Source organism: Dipteris shenzhenensis, chromosome 2 (genome assembly GCF_047967505.1).
Source record: "Dipteris shenzhenensis isolate YYH24624 ecotype China chromosome 2, Dip_SZ_1.0, whole genome shotgun sequence".
Taxonomy (NCBI): Eukaryota; Viridiplantae; Streptophyta; class Polypodiopsida; order Gleicheniales; family Dipteridaceae; genus Dipteris; species Dipteris shenzhenensis.
The window spans coordinates 59989199-60002129 of NC_141597.1; the positions used below are offsets into that span (position 1 = coordinate 59989199).

Below are 12931 nucleotides of genomic sequence, written 5' to 3' on the forward strand. Positions count from 1 at the left end.
AAGATAGGACACCTATGACTGTCTTAAGACAGTCATAGGGTAAACCTAATCCTAATAAAACATAAGTGAGTTTGTGGTGTGGCTCACTATCACTTCACACCCGCACTAGTGTGTCTCTCTCTCTCACTCTCACTCTCTTGCTCCCTTCCTCTACTCTTCCCCCTCTCAAAGAATCGATTTCAAATCTTGAAATCGCGACTGTCGAGGGGGATAAGCAGTCCAAGGAGGGGGAAGATTTCGAGTTTTGAGGCGAAGCAGAATCGGGACCGCTTTCTGCTAAACAGGAGTAGCATGGGGAACTTGACTATCTGTTCACGATGAACAAGGTGACACGACTAACATGCGACGGGCTATTAGCGTGGAAAAACAGTCGCAGGTGACGGGTAAACGAGGTTGTCGACGTCTGCTCGAATTCGACAGGGTCGTTGGAGCAGGTTCGACAGGAAGAGTGAATCGTCGAGCAATCAGTAGCCGAGCAGGGAGTTTGAAGTGAAGAACAACAGTATATCGCGACTGTTTTTTTTGGACTTGAAATCGGGATAGTGAGCAGATTTGCGACGTGCATAATTCAAATTGATGCCAACACCTGTGTGACTTTGCTGAGAGCATAGGAGAGAGAAAAGCTTAGGCTGAGCCTAACATTTGGTATCACGTAAGGCAGCGCAGAGGTGACGTGATCCGTCGAATATTACGAGACCTCCTCTGATCAACGCATATTTTATCTCGCGAGGTTGAGGGGGCTGGCGCAGACCCTTGTAGCAAGTTCTCTTGCAAGATCAACCTAGGCCTTCTATCGTCGAATCGTTTGAAGAGGAGAAATCAGGGAGCCCTTTCTTTCCATGCAGTTTTTTTTGTTTTTCATATGGTCCTGTTATTTCTGCACCGTCGAAAAGAAAAAAAAAACCAGGAAAGTAGAACAGAAGTGAAGGGTGTATATATTGGTTATTTGGGTTTTAGAAAAGACTGAAAAAAAAAAAAACCCATCTTCCATTGTGAATCTATGGAGGCAGAAGGGCAGAATTCAAGGGTGAATCCTAGTGAGTCTAGAGTGCAGTCTACACAACAGATGTCACATTAGGCAGCACCTACTTTGATTGGTAGGATTTCGATATTAGAAGATGCTTTACAGCAGATTATGAACCAGCAGCTTCAAGTGAATGCTGGTCAAAATGAGATCAGGGAGATGGTGCAAGCCTTGTCTGCTAGACCGTCTAGAATTGATAAGGGCAAAGCTCCAGTAGAGCCAGAGCCCAGTATACATTCCTTAGAGAATGCAAGGGTTAAAGTGCCTAATATCGCTAATTATAGACCGGAGAAGTACGCTGGTCGGATGACCGAGCGCAGCCTTAATGTGATCGAGGTTTGGTTACACAAGTGGGAAGAAGCCTTCGCCATTTGTGAAATTAGATCCGATCTAAAGAAAATCCGCAAGGCCACCCACCTGTTTATTGAGGCAGCGGACAGATGGTGGATAAAGCAACAGAAGGATCAAGTTGCTCCAACCACCTGGGAAGGGTTTAAAGCTGAATTCAAGAAACACTTTCTTCCGCCTGATGAAGAATCCCGAGCTTGGGATGCTTATAGAAATCTTCGTCAGAGGAGTCTGTCAGTGGCAGAGTACACTGACAAATTCAGGAAATGTGTCATGAAAATAACAGACCCTCTCCCTATGTCGGTTCAGTTAAAAGACTATATCTATGGACTGAATGACAAGATCAAAATGGAAGTTCGGGCTAAATATGTGACCACATTAGATGAATCTATTGCAGTAGCCCTGAACTATGAGGATGCCAGAGGCAGATCTGGTGGATTTGTGCAGGCAGGACTCAATATGAGTACCCGAAAAAAGGGGGATTTTCGAGGAAATGGGTTTCAAAGACAAGTGTTTCGCAGCCAAGTGGCCAAACCAAGCAAGTGAAGCCGGTTGAGGGACCAGTAAAAACAAGTACCACCATTGGGGTGAAAAGGAAAATAACTCCAATGGCAGCCCGCGCTTGGTCAAAGTCCTCGTTGACCCCTGAACAAAAAGAGAAAGCTAGGAAAGAAGGATTGTGCTTCGGCTACCTTCGGCGACATCAGTGGAAGGATTGTCCACTGAATAAAGACCGTCGCACGGCTAATATGATAATATCTGAATGCGACGTGGAAATGCAGGAGAGTCCCAATGCAGAACATATGCAGATGCAACTGGCGGGACCTTCTCAGAGGTTAGTACCTTGTTTGTTATGTGTATCTGTTGCTAAGTTAGTGACGAGTGCACCTGATAACATCCTATCTAAGCCCGCAGCAACGGGGTATACGGCCTTCAATGATACGGAGTTAATTAAAATGAAAGGGCAAGTGGCCAGTCATGATGTCATTGTGTTGTTTGACTCGGCATTAACTCACAATGTGATTAACTCCAAGCTCGTGAAGAGGCTGAAATTAAAGACAAGTCCATCTGACTATGCGTATACAGTCAGGATGGCAGATGGAAGTTCAACTGAAGTATGGGACCAAAGGGTTACCCAGTTGGAGCTTCAGATTCAGGAATATGCTGAGAAGCTGGATTTTGAAATGACCAAGCTTGCTCATGCAGATATAGCCCTGGGTATGGCGTGGCATTCTAGAAAGAATCCAGCCATTGACTGGAAAAAGCACATATATCAATTCAAGATGAATGATGTGCTTTATGTCTTGCGAGGTGAAAAAGATATACCTCAAGGACCGTTGGTTTCCGTGATGAAAATCAGAAAGGCTCAAGTAGAGTTTTTATTCCTTTGCACAGCATCGGTAGAGCCGGTTGATGATTCTTCAGCTAGCACTGATGTTACGCAAAGTGGTGAGATGGCCAAGCTGGCTAATCTTATAACAGAGGAGTTCTCTGAATGTTTTAGAAATGAAAGGAGAAAAAGTTTTTCTTAGAGTTCCTTCGCACTCGAAGTCGTTGACTTCAGGAGAGTGTGCTAAGTTATCACCTTGATACTGTGGGCCGTGGTTAATTCTAAAGAGAATAGGCAGTGTAGCCTATAAATTAGAATTGCCACAAGGGTGTAAGATGCACCCGGTTTTTCATGTTTCGCGCTTAAAGAAATTTTTGCATACAGGTGATTCACTAATCGAAGGTGTGGTTTTGTTTCAGGAGATAGAGGATATTGCAAGGCACAAGCCAACAAGAATCCTGGACCGAAGAACAATGCAAATACGAAATCGGAAGATACCCACGGTGTTGGTTGCATGGCATGGTCAGCCTCTATCGGAAGCTACCTGGGAATCCGTATACCAGTTACGGAGAGCGTTCCCAGATTTCATCATCGAGGACGCTGATGCTTGAAGAGGGAAGGAATGTTATGCTCTAGCCGAGATAGCATGACCTCGGATAGATCGGTGGGCATTTTCTCTTAGATGACCAACTTTTGTATTAGTTAATGTGCGTAATTGAAATGGTCAAGAGAAGTAACTGCCAAGGTCCTAGGTGAGGGTGGAATGGCATTGACTAGGTAGTTTTGAGTGCTAAGGCCTAGGTGCACCTAAATGTGCAATAATGCCAAGGGGCAAGTGGTTTTTAATGTGCCCCAAGAGAGGGGTAAAAAGGTGCACCAAGTGGAGAGGCTAAATTGATGACATTTGGCAAGGAGAACTATCTAGGGAAATGAGGGTCTCATGGATAAGTATGAAAATAACGAAGGAACGATTTGATCTGATGATCTGCTATCCATGAGAGTTTGGCTGGGTGGAACAAATGAATGCCATCGCCCGTGATTTGTATCCACGTAGGAATAGAGCTTCGTGAACAAGAGATAGAGTTTATAACAGAGAAGAGGCTGATGGTGATGTAGAATGACCAGCCAGTAGGAGAGAGTGCAGAACAGTTTGGATGCAGCTCTAGAGCAGTCTAGAGCAGCTTATGGGAGCTTGGAGCAGCAAGGGGAGGCTAGGAGCAGCTTTCTGAGGCTGATGGAGAGGAGTGACCAACCAATGAGAGACTGGATAAAGTTTGATCAGTCCATAGAGCAGCTTATGAAAGCATGGAGCAGTAATGGGAGGGTTCGAGCAGCTGGTGTTGCAGCAAGGGGACCTCCTAGAAAACCCTTGGGAGGAGGACAAGAACCCTAGGTCTGTTCTTCATAGTTACTTGGGAATGCCGTTCTGCTTAGGGACTATTGGGAATGCCTAGAAAATGCCAGGCATACGGGACAGCAAGGGACAATCTAGGGAACAAAAGGACAATTTAACTTAATAACGAAATAAAGCAAAATGTTAGCCTCGAGAAGAAACATTCCAAGAAGTAGATGCATTTGTAAGGATAGCTAAGTTTATCTCTTCCACACGCTTCATTCCTGATTCCTACCAAAATTTGAATAGATTTGTCTTTTGATCCCTGAAATTTGCTAAAACTTTTATAAAGTAAATAAACAGGCTTTATTTTTTCACTTTTCTTTTACTTTTTTCACTTTCCAATGTTATTGTCTAGGCCTTAAGTGAAATGAAGTAGAGCAATAAATCAAAAGCATCAATAATCATTCCCTTTCGCTGTAGGATACCACCAGCCAATTCATTTTCCATCCACAAGATTTATGAAATAGCAGATTACAAATTTCCATCAGCCATACCATGTAAGGGTTTGGAATTTAAAGATTCCATGAGTAAAAGAAGCATTCATCATCAGGATTGCAATCAGGTCTGCTCATGTGAGGGCTTTCATAGCCACATCAATGTTGCTTTTCAGTCAGAACCCCCTCCCCCCCCCCCCCCCCCCCTTTCTCGCAAAAGGGGGAATAAAAAACAGCATAAAGACACTCACTCTATTGCGTATGTGTTGCTGTTGCTTGCTTTATGTTGCATCCATAAAACCTCAGCGTGGTACAAAGAGTGCAAAAGGGCAGCAGATATAAAATTACCACTCTTATAAACTTGTACACAGCAAACGAGACAGCAGCCCCTAGAACAGGTGAAATGATCCATGACGACACAACCCTCGCCAAAGAGCTCCAATAAACTGCATTAACACCTCCATAAATCAAACCAAATCCCACCAAGGCACCAACAATACAATGAGTTGTCGAAACTGGCCATCCATAGTAGGAAGCAACCTGTTTAAACATGGGGGAACAAAAAGGAAAGATCAACCAAAATTACTGATTTATCTTATTAGAGATTCAAAAAGAGCAACTCCTAACCAATGAAGACCATGCAACGAGGGACAGATTGTTTGTATGAAAATATCTCGAAAAGAAGTCTCATCAATAGTGGAGTTCTGTAGTTTCCAATTCTCCAGTAACCTTCAGTTTGACTTCAAGTTCCACTAGCTTTCAAAACGCATTGCCAGCTTGCAGCTCTTGCAGCTTTTACTCATGATGTGGAACAGGTTCCTACCTCGCCAATAAATCCTTGTATGAGAGATGTTTCCTTTGTTCAAACATAGCAATGTAAAATTTTTCATTCTCCATTCTTTTCATTTCTTTTTTTCATTCTCCATTCTTTGATGACTTCCAAAATAATTTGTTGACTGCAGCTCATTTTCTAGTTGATGATGGCAGGTAATTGACAAGCGCTTCAAGAATTTGATTTAATGCCAAGGGACTTGCCCAATCATGACATCACAAATAGGTGTGCCAAGCATGAGAAGTTTCCACCCACTCCAGATCCCAAAGCAGTTTGCCTTCCGTGATACAGAAAAGTCAGAGTTGATTGCATCTCATCCTGCTCACTTGCAAGGGAGTTCATGTTCAAGACATTTGCAATTCAGCAAAAACGTTATAATTGATCTTGGGCATCCTCTTGCTGGCTCATCCCAGGAGCAAAAGACTGTTGCCTCTCTGCTCCGAGGCTAAAAGAGACATCCAGCTCCTCAAACCAAAGGAATGAGCCAGTTTGTCATCCCACTCACGCTACTGTGTTATAACAACTAAGGCTAGCTTCTAACCCCCTAACCTCCGCAGCAGAATAACTTGGGAAGACTTACAAACTCAGAATCAGATGAGTATACTCCAAAGAAACACAAAGACACAAAGAACTGATAGGTGTGCTGAACATGAGAAACTTCAACCCACTCCAGGTCCCAAAGCAGTTTGCCTTCGTGATGCAGAAAAGCCAGAGTTGATTGCATCTCATCCCGCCCACTCTCAAGGAGTTCATGTCCAAGAGAATTACCCATTTCACCTCTTGTAATTCAGCAAGAAAGTGAGAATCTTGCTGGCTCATCTTGGGAGAAAAGACTGTTGGCTCTCTGCTCCAAGGCCAGAAGAGATGCCCAGATCCTTAAACAAAAGGAATGAGCCAGCTTGCAACCCTCTATACATCATCTTCACAATGCAAGGAGAGAGCAATGTTACCAAACACATTTCATGCGTTTTGCAGGTTTCAAACAGAAATGTTTTGTAATTTTGATAGGAGTTTCACCTAGGAACATGTAAAAATATTGCACACATTATTATTAACATATAAAGTATACATTGTCAAAGTGTATAGACTCTCTCTCTCTCTCTCTCTCTCTCTCGTGCGCACGCACATGCACAAAAACTTTTTTAGGTGAAATAGAGTGCGTGCACACACACACAAACACAAAGCACGTGTCACACACACATTGCATAGTACACACATACACGAGACAAACTGTGCACATGATATTCACCACTTTGGAAATCAAAAGTGAAGACTCAAAGAGTCAAAATGTATATGAAATATAGATGATCCATGGATCATAAGTTCATACAAAAAGCAATACATACAAGTAGCAAGGCTACATATACCTAGATGAATCCAGGAACATTCCCAAACTCATCCTCTAAAAACACAACATAGTGCAGTTTCAATCTCACGAGAGTCACTCATAAGATTGAAAACCATAAACTCCATCACACATAGCAGGGACTGATGGGATATCTCAAGGTGTATGCCCCAGGCACACCTTGGGTTCTATGTGTGTGTGCTAGAGGCACAGTTAGGTGCCCATAAGCACTATTAGGTGGTGGTAGATGCCACATAGGATGATTGAGAGATTCTAGGAGCTGATTGAGGAGATGATTGAGGAGATGATTGTGGAGCTTGGTGGCTCATGTAGAGGTGCCTACATATGGACCTCACCTTTCTTCATTCCATAAGCAAGCAAGCATTCTCATTTCGTGTTCAGCTTCATGCTTTCCTTTCACTTCTTCAACATGGTATCAGAGCACTATGATCCTCCTTGAGCCCATTTATGCCATGTCATCTTTTTCATCTTCGTCTTCTTCTTCACCTTCCTCTCCATTTTTGCCCCTTTCTACCCAAACACTTGGAGGGCTGAGTTCTCTACCTACAAGCAACCATTCCCAGGGTCCTTCTGGCTGGAGAGACCCTTCATATGGGCGAACTTCCATGTCAGAGGAATTAGACAATGGTGCCCACGAAACCGCGCAACAGTCGCCTTCTTCTCGACGCCATTTCGTTCAATTCCACTTGCTGGAGCAGCCATTACAAAATTCCTCTGAGCCAAGCTTGCACAACAGTATGAGCTAGCTCCTGCCCAGATTTGAAGTGAAATGGTCCACCAGGGAGGGAGAAACAGACGAAAAACCAGTCGACTTTCAAGCTGCTGGCTATGGCGACGTGACGTGGCATTTCGCCTCTCTTCTTCAGTGGCTCTTCTCTGGTATACCAGCTTTATTTCTACCTAGAAAGCCCTCTTTTCTTTGCTTTGAAGAGTGAGATACAAGCCCTCCAAGATCACAGGCCTCTGTTTTGGACAGTTTTGACAATGTTGTGAGTTTGATGCTACATTAGATGCTACTTTAGCATTTCTAATGTTTTAAAGTGTTGAATAGCATCAATACAATTGTGGCTACAACTTTCCTTTAGGTTGCTATACCTAGATTTGCTTGGAATACTTTCATTTAGCCACCTCTATGAAGCATCATTTCCATTATGATTTTTAGTATGGAATTTGGTTACAAGTCTTCGCTACACTAAATGCCTGTACTTTGAAAGCTTTTCAACTCTTTCTAGCCTTGTAAGAGAGTAGACACTGCCCATTTTGGGTTAGAACCTCTCATGGCGACCTTCTTGAATATGAATAAGTTCAATGGTAAAGGCTTTCACACATGGCAGATGAAGGTTAAGTTTGCATTGATGAGGGAAAACCTCTGGGGGCTCGTCAAACCTGCTTCAACTTCTTCTTCAACAGCCTCTAATGCTAGAGAATCCTCAGCTACTATACACCCGGCACGAGATCCTGCTAGAGAGGAGAAAGACTATGGCATTATTGCTCTTGGCTTAGGAGATGACTATATTCATCACATTTCTGATTTGGAGTCTCCTTCTGAAGCTTGGCAGAAGCTTGGTATTATTTTTGGTGCTAGCTCTCACATCTCAAAATTGTCACTTAAGATTGCTTTCTTTGAATTGAAGATGGCTAGTGGCACTCCCTTGGCTGCTCATGTCAATCACATGCGGAGTCTCATGACTCAACTTGCTTCTATCAACTCTCCAATCACTATAGATGATGCAATGGCAGTATTGCTCAAAAGTATGCCTGAGGATTATGATCATGTTGTTACCACTTTGAAAAATCTTCCTAATCTTACTCTTGAAGGCCTTACTACTACTCTTCAAGAAGAAGAAAGGCACAAGGAACTCCGAAGAGGAAATGACACAACCTATGCCATAAAAACTCAAATGGGTAAGTTTCAACCTTGCAAACATTGTGGGAAGACTAATCACCTCTCAAAAGATTGCTTCAAGATCAATCCTTGCAAATATTTTGGCAAAAACAATCACCATGAAATGTTTTGTAAGGCCAAAAAGGAAGCAACTACAAAACCAGAAACTGCCAATTTACTTTCAGTTGATGTGCCTCCACAAGATGAGGCCTCCTATGAAGATTATGCTTTTTGAACCATCTCCATATATGCTCCAGATCTCTCTTTTATGTTGAGTCAAGGTACTCTGCCTGGATAATCCTCCAAAATGAATGGAATAAACTATTGTGTTCTTTGTAAACACCTCCGGTCACCATATGATGATGTAGGCCATGTGTATGTGTTTTTTGCTCCATGGTACCTCCTGCAGACATTGTGTGCATGTACATGCAGGGGAGATAACCATTGGAAGGTCTTATGTATCCCTTTTGTTTACTTCACACCCTTGGGAACCCTTGCTAGCATGAGATCCTAGCCATAGATTTATCTTTGACCACCATGAGATGGCATGAGAAACTATGAGACTAGATGTATCCTTGACATAGCCTGAGGCATTCCCTTGAGGGGAGGTATGATGGGATATCTCAAGGTGTATGCCCCAGGCACACCTTGGGTTCTATGTGTGTGTGCTAGAGGCACAGTTAGGTGCCCATAAGCACTGTTAGGTGGTGGTAGATGCCACATAGGATGATTGAGAGTTTCTAGGAGCTGATTGAGGAGATAATTGAGGAGATGATTGTGGAGCTTGGTGGCTCATGTAGAGGTGCCTACATATGGACCTCACCTTTCTTCATTCCATAAGCAAGCAAGCATTCTCATTTCGTGTTCAGCTTCATGCTTTCCTTTCACTTCTTCAACAGGGACTAGCTACTATGACATCCCCATTGACGTCATCAGCACCCAACAGCCTAAGCCGGATGTCTAGTCTCTAGAACTGAGGGCTAAGGCCTAATCCAAGGTCTATTGCAGTGCCCTCATCACTACGATTTGCAGACGATGTGTCCTTTGAAGAGGAAGATGGAGAAATATCATCCTCAAACCTGGCTCGTATCTGGTCAAACAACTCCTACGAGTCTACGAAGTGTGGATCTTGAACGTGAACCACCTCCTCCCTCTACAGCTCAACCTACTCCATGGGCTGCTATTGCTCTGTGAGATGCTCCAGCTCTCTGTTCTAATACTCACCTCTACTCGACGTCATGAGGATGATGATGCTCAAGACTGTATATGATCCTCCTTATGAACCTTAATAACTATGAACGGGTTGTGGAGCCTACGATAATCCCAAGGCTGTGCCATGTGTACATATATACTATATAGCCTCTGTAGCAAGAAGTACTCGTGAAACAAGAGCTTGAGCCATCGAGCATGTCTAGCATCATAATCAGAACATCTCCACTGCAAAAAGTCATAGGCATCATCATTCTCTCTACTTTGCAAAATAATCAACATATCAAGAGGTATCCTCTTCAACTCATCAAGACTCGACTACTTTGGATTCCACTCAACACTCATCAGGACTCAATTACCTTGGATTCCACTCAATGCTACCAAATCCATCTGAGATCTATACTCTCAAGGAGATGTAGGTTGGCATTTACATATACAATCTCTTAAGCTGCTCCATGCTCAACATGACGTAAAGTATGGAAAAGTAAATTGTCAAGACTTAAGACTCAATATGTTATATTTAATAATTATAGAGGTTAGACTTTGAAGGCTGGATTCAAGAAAACTTACATGTTTCTTTTCTTTTTTTTAATGCTTGCACAAATACTGCATACCATCTCAGCTGGGATCTAAGGTGCAATCTTGTCATATGATGTAGAGAGCTAGCTTCTACAATGAGAGATTTGAAATCGTGAATTTCTCCTACAAACAACCTAATGTCTCTTTCCTTGGCAATTGCACAAGCGAAATGGCCCATATCATTATAGAACTCATGATGTTTTCTTCAATGCTATTGCAACATATCATTTTAAAATAAAGACATAATAAACTGCAACCATGTGGCCACGTGTATGCCGATGTATGCATGAATGACACTAGATCTTATATACCTAGATGAATCCAGGAACATTCCCAAATTCATCCTCTAAAAACATAGCATAGTGCAGTTTCAATCTCACGATAGTCACTCATAAGATTGAAAACCATAAACTCCAGGCTTAAATGGAGATTAAAAGATAAAGAGAAGCCCTAATGGAGTTGCTCGATGAGCTCCCCCTCTCCACCCGTGGCTGCCTATAGGCCGCCCACTGCCCCCTCCTTGCTGCCCCGCCCTCCTTGCCGCACCGCCCTTTCTCCTTGCCTCCGCTCTGCCTGCTTCCCCACTCCACCTCCACCTCCCGCCCTGCCTTCTCCCGCTCCGTCTCCTCCCGCTCCGTCTCCTCCTTGCTTCCCCGCTCCACCTCCGCCCTACCTTCTCCCACTCCGCCGCCCCTAACCGTTCATCTGTCCCAACTCTTCCCCACCATCTCCTTGCCTCCTAGCCTCCTCCCTTCCGCCTCGCACCCCTCCCGCTAGCGCCCCCCCATCATTCTGCCTCCCCCCTTCTTCTTCTTCTTCTTCTCCGCTTCTCCCGCCCTCCTTCCTCTTCGTCACTCCTTCCTTCTTCTCCTCCCCTTGCTCCCTCCTTCATCTCCTCCCCTCTACTTTCCCTGCCGCCCTCTCCACCTCTCTTCTCCGCCTCGACATCCTTCTTCCTTTCCCTTTTTTCATTTGCCTCCCTGCAGCGGGAGCATTCGTGCTTGTCACGGTGAAAGAAAATCTTGGTAGTGACCTTTGGTCTAGCCGGAGGGGCTCTATGGCAGCACCCTCGACTCCCACAGCTGTTCAGATTCTTCTTTCCCCAACTGACAAGCAGCAGGTACAGCAGGCAGTTCAGTCCCTCCAGGACAAGGCGCTTGTGGGTAGAATTGTGGGCCTCACGCCTACACGGAGACAGGTGCGAGAGTGAATTCAGACGAGCTTGGCATTAGAGGGAGACCACATCCAGGAGGTCACCATCTATGGAAGAGGCGTTTTCCTCATCCAGTTGAGCTCCCCTGACACTGCCTCGACACTAGTGGAGCAGAGCCCCATCCTCCTTGGCCCGCATCTTTCCTTGGTATCATGGGTTCACAGTGGAGGACATGGATACAACACACCATGTTCCATGTTTTCCGGTTACACTCCGCTTCCCAGGGCTCCCCAAGGAGTATCGAGCCATCCTCCCCTCCATTGGTCGAGCATTTGGCACAGCGCTCGAGTCCCTGCCACACTTGGCCACCTCAGTTCTAGCACATGATGGAGTCCCCAGAATCATACTGGTGGTTGAGAGCCCAGAGTCCCTCCCAGAGTTGATCCTTCTCGAGACCCTTGAAGAGGGCACACTTCGCCAGAGGGTGGAGATTTCCAGGCTACCAGGCCAGTGTCTTCGGTGCAGATAGAAGGGTCACCTCGCCAAAGATTTGCCCCCGTGACCTCCCCCGTGCGCCTCCCCCCCCTCCCCCGCAAAGTAGAAAGAGTCAACAAGCCCGAGTCCAATGCCCTCTCAGGCAGGAGCAGCAAGAGTCTCAGACCCCATGGGTTACCCCCTCAGAAGGGGACTAGACCCACATTAAAAAGAAAAAGAAACCAAGCAAGCAGGCCTGCAAGCGCCGCAGGCGGAGGGCCAATCATAGAGAGAGGGACAGGGTTGATCGAGAGGCCTTGAAGGAGGAACAGTAGGAGCCACCTCCCCCAGCGGCAAGGACCACCGTCCATCCAGACGATCCTCTAGCTTCAGAGGTTCAACCTCTGTATCCACCCTTGCAGCAGCAGCGAACCCCAGGAGCTTCAAATGCGGCGATGGCAGAAGCCGCAGACGCTAGCCCGACGGCGGCCGCGGAGGAGCGGATCCAGAGCCTCGACGAGCATGATCAACAAGGGGGGCTTGAGGTCGTCCTCCTCCCCCTCCCCCTCCCCCTCCCCCTCCAGACCCCTCCCCCTCTTCCTTTTCCACCTCCCCCTCCCCCTCTAGGGTTCCCCCCGCCCCCTCTCCCCCCCTCAGTCCCCCCTTCTATGGTCACTCTCACCACCCACCCCCCTCCCTCTACCCCCCACATCCCTACCCCTCCCTCTGTCGCCCCCCTCTCCACCTCAACATCAGGTTCTTCTGCCTTGACACCCCTGCCAACAGGCAAGGGAACGATGACGCCCCCTTCTGCTTCCTCATCGCAACGGCAGGTCCATTCAAGGAGGGATCCTGAGGGACGAAGCTCGTCCTCCCGGTCAGCAGCTTCCAACCTCCAGCT

At 45.6% G+C, this 12931-nt stretch overlaps 1 protein-coding gene across 1 annotated transcript in view; it reads right to left on the minus strand.

Moving 5' to 3' along the window:
- The window catches only part of LOC147905074 (inorganic phosphate transporter 2-1, chloroplastic-like), a 45678-nt gene that overhangs the window by 11620 nt on the left and 21127 nt on the right, over positions 1-12931 (minus strand). The window contains exon 2 of the mRNA XM_087390007.1: positions 4881-5072. Coding sequence (XP_087246133.1) covers positions 4881-5072 — 192 coding nt within the window. The remainder of the gene's footprint in view (positions 1-4880; positions 5073-12931) is intronic.